General features: G+C 36.6%; 2 protein-coding genes across 6 annotated transcripts in view; both read left to right on the forward strand.

Moving 5' to 3' along the window:
• Nucleotides 1–2424, forward strand: part of LOC107676459 (lamina-associated polypeptide 2-like) — an 18083-nt gene extending 15659 nt beyond the window's left edge. For all 3 annotated transcript variants that reach the window (XM_016471006.1, XM_016471005.1, XM_016471007.1), the window contains exon 7: nucleotides 881–2424. In XM_016471006.1, coding sequence (XP_016326492.1) covers nucleotides 881–1232 — 352 coding nt within the window. In that variant the 3' untranslated portion in view covers nucleotides 1233–2424. The remainder of the gene's footprint in view (nucleotides 1–880) is intronic.
• Nucleotides 2425–4199: 1775 nt separating this feature from the next.
• slc25a3b (solute carrier family 25 member 3b) overlaps nucleotides 4200–7333 on the forward strand; it is a 7596-nt gene continuing 4462 nt past the window's right edge. The window contains exons 1-3 of one of the 3 annotated variants that reach the window (XM_016471010.1): nucleotides 4200–4305; nucleotides 4537–4686; nucleotides 6433–6557. In XM_016471010.1, the coding sequence (XP_016326496.1) occupies nucleotides 4551–4686; nucleotides 6433–6557 (261 nt within the window). In that variant the 5' untranslated portion in view covers nucleotides 4200–4305; nucleotides 4537–4550. Of the gene's footprint in view, nucleotides 4306–4536; nucleotides 4687–6432; nucleotides 6558–6686; nucleotides 6815–7333 lie in introns of all 3 variants that reach the window. The other 2 variants (XM_016471008.1, XM_016471009.1) reach the window with 2 other exon arrangements.

The following is a 7333-nucleotide window of genomic DNA, read 5'->3' on the forward strand; positions in this document are numbered from 1 at the left end:
AGCGCACTCTCATCTTCTTGCATGTTTTTACTATTCCACTGCCCGCGTCGCATCTTTATCAACACAAAAGCGGAAGACCCTACTCAATGCATGTTTTATTGGACTGTCCCGCTTTTAATGTATGTAGAAAACTCTTTTATGAAGTGAACTCACTTAAAGAGTTATTTAGTATAATTTTGCCAGAAAAAAAAGTTTTAGAATTTTTATGATATGTGACCCAGGACCACAAAACCAGTCATAAGGGTACATTTTTTGAAATTGAGATTTATACATCATCTAAAAGCTGAATAAATAAGCTTTCCATTGATGTATGGTTTGTTAGGATAGGACAATATATGGATGAGATACAACGTTTTGAAAATCTGGAATCTGAGGGTGCAAAAAAAATCAAAATATTGAGAAAATCGCCTTTAAAGTTGTCCAAATGAAGTTCTTAGCAATGCATATTACTAATCAAAAATTTTATATATTTACGGTAGGAAATTTACAAAATATCTTCATGGAACATGATCTTTACTTAATATCCTAATGATTTTTGGCATAAAAGAAAAATCAATTTTGACCCATACAATGTATTGTTGGCTATTGCTACAAATATACCCCAGCGACTTAAGACTGGTTTTGTGCTCCAGGGTCACATATGTTAATGTAAAAAGTCTCGTGTAATATAACTTGTGTTTGTTTTTTTGCTGGTTTTTATTGTATTTGTTATACTTGTATTTTTTGAATTGTTTTTGCCATGAAAGTAGATGCTGACATGGCATTAAATAAAAATATGCTACTACTGAACTCACCTTCATCAAATTAGTTAATATTAGTTGCAGGGCTGTGTTATCAGTTCTTTAATTAAACTCTATAATAATATTGTATATCTGAACAGGGTCACATGTCGGAGGCCGATCCACGGTGCAGCTGGCCGTCCGGTGAAGCCACTGAGCCTCTGGTCCGAGGAGTCCCTCCAGCAGCAGAACACTTACACAGTGACCAAATCCTCCGTCACAGACGTTCGCAGTGCAATGCCGGCTGCCCATCTCAAACCCCGCCGCTGGTTGGCTTTCTGGTTGAAGCTTCTGGTGTTCATCACACTGGCTGCGTCTCTGTATTACGCCTTCCAATACGTCACCACCGATCAGATCAACGCCTGCCAGCTCTATGTCCAGGACAATGTCATCATGCCCATCGTCAATTACATCAGCTGGGAAAGCCCAGCCGAGGGTGGCGACGGCAAATGAGCGGCCCGGTCCCTCAACCAGCTTCAGCATGCATGTACTGTTAGACTGATTTTCTAGTGCTTTACGGAGCGACGCGTTGGCAGGGTTCGGGGAGGGAGGGATTCTGGTTATTGCAGTTTGACCTAGCAGTCACATCTGAATAGACTCATGTTTCAAGTAGTCTTTAACTCTGTGCATCGTGTGTTTTGATCTTGCTTTCTGATTTTACGGTTTTGTAGCGTTCGAGACGACGTAGAGAAGTGTAGTAGTGACTGGCTAATAGTGAATCATTCTCTGCTCAGTGGCATCACAGCGAGAGGTTACGTGCCAAGACATGGCCAACACAAGCACAATTTGGTTTCACACACATCGGGGCTAGACGAAAAAGCCTGAAGCTGAATGTTTGCGAAAATGGTTTATTTGATAGTTCTGATAGGTCCTGAATAATCATGAAGTTTTTATTTTAGCACGACTGAATCTGACTTTATGAAGTGTCGCTAATGAGACCAGAGTGAGAAAATTGTTCTAGCATAACAGGGTGAATCTCAGATCTTATGAACATCTCATGTAGTGAGTAACGCTTCACTTCTGGTGAGAGGCAGTCTGTTGTTTTTTTTAATAGATTATGGCGGCTTGTTAAATGTGTTTGTGATGTTTTCATAATGTGATGTCTGGCATTGTAGGTGATTTTTAAACCCGTAATGAGAATTGAGTCCACCGACACTTGCCTGTTATTGACTGTAATCAGACCGTCTGTTATTGCTCAAACACTGGCATTCATCTGACTAAACTATGAATTCATTTCTGTGCTGTGATTTTTGAAAACAAACCTGGTCTGGACATGTTTACTGAGTATATCTTCATTTCATTCAGAGAAATACATTTGTGACAGACAAATTCATTTGCAGGGGTTTCTTTTTATATTTTGCTACTCTTACTACTTTTTAACGGCAATATTTTTCTAATGTCTTCTCTGAAATTAAAAAAAATGTTTAAAACGCAGTGAGTTACTTAAAATGTAGATATACCGAATCCACTAACCACTAAGTAACATCTTAGTTTTGTCCTGCTGTGTCAAAGGCAGTGAATGGTATAAAGTCCAATTTGCACTTTGTATTTAGGCAGCTAATTGTGGAAAACTGGTCATATGGAATGAATTATTTATCCTTGATTCAGTACAATTCTTGTGTGAAATAAAAGAAGACCTTTGAAATCCCAAAGGTGACCCTTCCTTGTAGTTTATTTACAGCAAGGTCAGTTTAGTGACACACACACACACACATTCCAGCAAATTTACCCAGGAATGTTTCCTGTCATTTATACTCTGAGGTTTGACCTTCAGACACACCATTGCACATTTGAGCTAGCAAACCATATAATCAGTCCTGTTCAGATATACATATACACAGCATATTTAGCAATAATTAACTGCTGTACAATATTAATGCATGTAAATATGGCTCATTCCAGCAAATTTACCCAGGAATGTTTCCTGTCATTTATACTCTTGAGGTTTGACCTTCAGACACACCATTGCACATTTGAGCTAGCAAACCATATAATCAGTCCTGTTCAGATATACATATACACAGCATATTTAGCAATAATTAACTGCTGTACAATATTAATGCATGTAAATATGGCTCAATCACACTACAAAGACGGCAGACGGTGACTTTGAGTTGCATGGAATCTCTTGCGTAATGCACTCCGGAATAGCCCCGCCTCTCATTTTTGTCCTGACTGGTCAAGCGAGTTCTACTATGGCGAAGGCTTGGCTCATGAATATTAATTACGTAATGTGACGTTACCCAATTAGATTGGCTGAGATGCAACGTCTTAACTGATCTGTAATTTTTGGTCTTTTATCATATCAATATTAATAACTAAAAAGGAGATGTAATAATAGAAATAAAAAGAGTAAAAATTATATATTAGTATCATAATTAATAGTATTACATTATTTTTTTCCAGGACCCTGCATTTTGGTTTAAAATAATTTATTTGGTTTGGCAGACCATTTCATTTTATGTATGTGTAACTTAAAAAAAAATATTGGTCTTCATACAAGGTAACGTTTCGAGCTAGCAGGCTCTTCGTCAGGGCTGTTAGCTCAAAACGTTACCTTGTGTGAAGTCCAATGTTAAATTGTTTTGCATTTTTGGAGCCTATGGTGTGCCAACTTTTGTTTGTTTTTTAATTATTTTCTTTGACGAGCACCCAATTTAGAGCATTTTGTGCCGTCGATGTGCATGCTTTGGTTCCGTTTTTGCTATGTACGTGTAACTTATATATATATATATATATATAAGATTTGTAAAATACTTTTTCTTATTTAATCTTATTGTTATATCAATTGCACCCAGTCAGAAAATTCAGTTAAAAAATTATGTAGCATGAACATTTGAATGGGTTGGCAGGACTACTGTATTTGATATGTCGTTTTAATTTTAGAAATATATAGATATAGTAGTAGTAGTAGTAGTAGTAGAAGTAATATACTTGAAAAATATTTTCTTAGAAAAGGGGAAATTTGTAACACAATATCTCACATTTTAAAAATTCATCTCATTAGCAAATCTAAAAAAAATAACAAAAGAAACTGAATTAATGTAAAATTATTACTGCATTTGATATGTTGTTTTAATTTGAGAAATATATAATAGTAGTAGTAGTAATATACATGAAAATATTTTCTTAGAAAAAGGAAATCTTTTAACACAATATCTCACATTTTAAAACTAAATTCATGTAATTAGCGAATCTAAAAATAACTGAAAATAATGTAAAATAATTGTATTTAATCACTGGCACTGTTCATAGCTCATTGTTTATTAATATCACTATGTACATCCTCTGCGCTGAAAAAGCTTTTTTAAATAAATGAAGAAAAAAAAAATCGCGGTCTATATTAATATTCATGAGCCGATACGTGACCATAGTATGATTTATAATGAGGTGGGCGGGGCCTGCAGTGACGCAGTCGCTTCCTTTATCCGGTTGAGCCTCGCGGCGCTCGCGCACATAGCTCGGTCTCTCTGCGCAGCCGGTAGAGGAGAGAACGCAGGCGCCATTTTGCGACAAATTCACTAAAGTAAGAGTTTCGTCAAAACCTAACACAACCTTTTTCTTGGTCTTCACACACAGATTGAAGTACCATTCCACATTTTCTTCACATAACGGCCTTTTAACGTGTTAAATGTTTGCTTTAGTGGTAGTTTTACTGCAACGTCTTACTACGAATTACGCTTTTATTTGACATGTATGTAAAACACTACGCTTGTAAATGTGTTCAGTGCCTAACCAGTGTTGTTTTTTCATTCAGGTCTGCCACCAGACATGTATCCGACCACGCTGACCCAGCTGACCCGGGCAAACCCCTTCAGCGCCCCGTTGTTCTCGCTGCAGAAAGCCGAAGAACCGGAGAAACACACTCCCGTACAGAAGCGCAGGCTCGCAGCCGCCGCGGTAGCCGGTAGGACCGTAGCCCATACATATCATGACCAAAAAACACCTCATTTACATGCATTAAATGCAGTTTAAATTGCTGAAGACGGGGGTAGAATTAAGAAAAACACCCTAACCCATCACACTTTTTCCGTTTATTGCTTTATTAATGCTTGATGTGGATGTCCCGGCGCTCAGGATGGGAAATTACACCATATGAACGTTGAATAAAAGATTAGAATACTAGTTAGCATTATGCTAACTAGCGTTAGATGCTCTCGAGCTGTAGTTTAGATTATTAGGATGTTCCCTTTAGTCCTGTCAGTTCCTGCGTTTATCTCAAGTATAGATTGTGTGCTTCTGCATTAAATAGTCTTTTAGTGTGTTAGATTTGCTGCTGTGAGTTTCTGGCCTTGTTGCGTTCATGGAGGGCAGTGAAGGACAAAGTCAGAGGACGCATTGTAAATGTTTCAGGAGACGTTTTAACATTTTAACAACGCATCAGATAGAAGTAAACGTGTGAAATATGTTAAAATGTTATTGAGCCGGTCAGAGGACATGGTGTTCTTTATTTAAAGCGTCCTATTCTGCACATGACCTGCGTGTGTACCGCTATTCTCAATGAGGCGCGATTTGATTGGCTCACTGGCGCAGGAACGCAGTCCAGCTCTCAACAAGGCGCGTTCTGATTGGCGCTCAGTTTGAGGAACGCGTCCAGGTCCGGTATCGTGTATCGTCCAGTGTCTTGCCCAACATCTAATCGTACATTTTAATAGATTTAGCATGTTTTTTATCAGTGCTTCTCCCTTATGGGGTTGTATAATACTTGTAGTTTTAGTAGAACCGCTTTAATTGGTGCGCTTAATCGTTTTATCTGTTTACCAGAATGAATAATAAGGTCGCCCATAAACAGAATACGACTGTTTCCGTTTGAGTTTAAACAGTGAATAAATAATAAAAAATAATAGTAAAGTGTATATTTCAATAAGTATATTTAACAAAATAAATACGATACACGTTTTACATTTTAAATAATACGAATAGATTTTTAAATGCATCTTACTGAAAGTAATTGTGAAAATAATGTAATAACTACATTTTCACATTTTCCACATTTATAATGAATTTTATATGAAAATAAAGTATTTAAAAAAATGTAACTTAATTCCTCAGATTGAATCAATAATAGTCATCTAATAATAATAGCTGATAATGACAAATCACTTCAGTCTAAATATTAATAAGTCATAATATCGATATTGATATCTAACACATTTATAATAAACGTCTCAAATTTATGATTTTTAAAATCATAAAGTATTTTAGGATGTGTAACAATGTAGTAATATTCTGTGTATTTTTAAAATAAAAAAGAATCAATTTTTAATTGCTGATTAAATATAGACTGAACTGAATTTTAATTGTTAGATTGTTTATATGCAAGCATTATTAAAATTAATATTGTTTATATTATATTAAAATTATTTTTTTAAATATTACATTTTATATAATTTCAGTAAGATTTTATACAATGTTTTACATATAAAAAAAAAATTCACAAGTCTTTTTGGATTAAAATAAATAGTGTCTGCCTTTTAAATCTTAGGATGGGATCATCACAAAGATGGTCATATTTAAAGTCGGTTGCATCTAATGGATTAATGGATAGCAGGAGAAAAGTCACGCTTTCCAGTCCAATGAGGCGGTTTTCCACTAACCCACAGACAAGCGTCTCAGTCTTTGTGGATGAACGTGATTCCGTGTTTCTCCTCAGAGGGAGACAGCTGTGAGTTCGGCTCACAGAAATACTTCATCCTCTGTGGCTTTGGAGGGATCCTCAGCTGTGGCACCACACACACGGCTGTGGTGCCCCTCGACCTGGTCAAGTGCCGAATGCAGGTCCGTGTGTGTGTTAGCCGGAGTCACCCGAGTGTGTCCGTGTGAGCCGACCCCTCATCAGCATGTTAAGTGTCGTGTTGTGATGCATGAGCATGTGTGTGTGTGTTCCTGTGTTCCCTCACGTCACAGAGTCGAGGGATAGCTGCGAGTTCGGCTCGACGAAATACTACGCCCTCTGCGGGTTCGGGGGCATCTTGAGCTGTGGTATTACGCACACGGCCGTCGTGCCCCTCGATTTGGTCAAGTGCCGTCTCCAGGTCTGTACTCCCTTCCCTCCCCTTCATTGTTGAGATGACATCCATGGCGAAGGGTCACTAACACTTTTCAAGTGATTTGACTAATCAGCTACCAAAAATTCCTGTAAGACGTTCATTGGCAATTAAGCACAGAGGCACGATAATTCATGCATTTAATAATCCTTCATGAAAATACAATTAGGTTTTTTTTTTTCTAGAACCTAATTTTCTTCTCTGAAACATAGGAATGCAACAATACAATGCAATTCAGTTTGATGCATAATACTTTAAGCCAAAATAGAGGAGATTAAATTAATTGAAATAAAATAAATATATATAAGAAATAATTTACATCTGTCAAACATTTGTATTTGGAAGTTTTTCATTATTCATTTGTATAATTTGTAGTATTTTCAAGTCATTTAATAATAATTTTAACATTTGTTTTTAATGAACAGCATTTTAATGAACAGTACTTAAATGTTTTTATCACTTAGAAGTAGGGCTGCACGATTAATCGCATGCGATATTTAATGCGCA

The sequence above is a fragment of the Sinocyclocheilus anshuiensis genome, unplaced genomic scaffold, assembly GCF_001515605.1.
Source record: "Sinocyclocheilus anshuiensis isolate Anshui unplaced genomic scaffold, SAMN03320099.WGS_v1.1 scaffold228, whole genome shotgun sequence".
NCBI lineage: Eukaryota > Metazoa > Chordata > Actinopteri > Cypriniformes > Cyprinidae > Sinocyclocheilus > Sinocyclocheilus anshuiensis.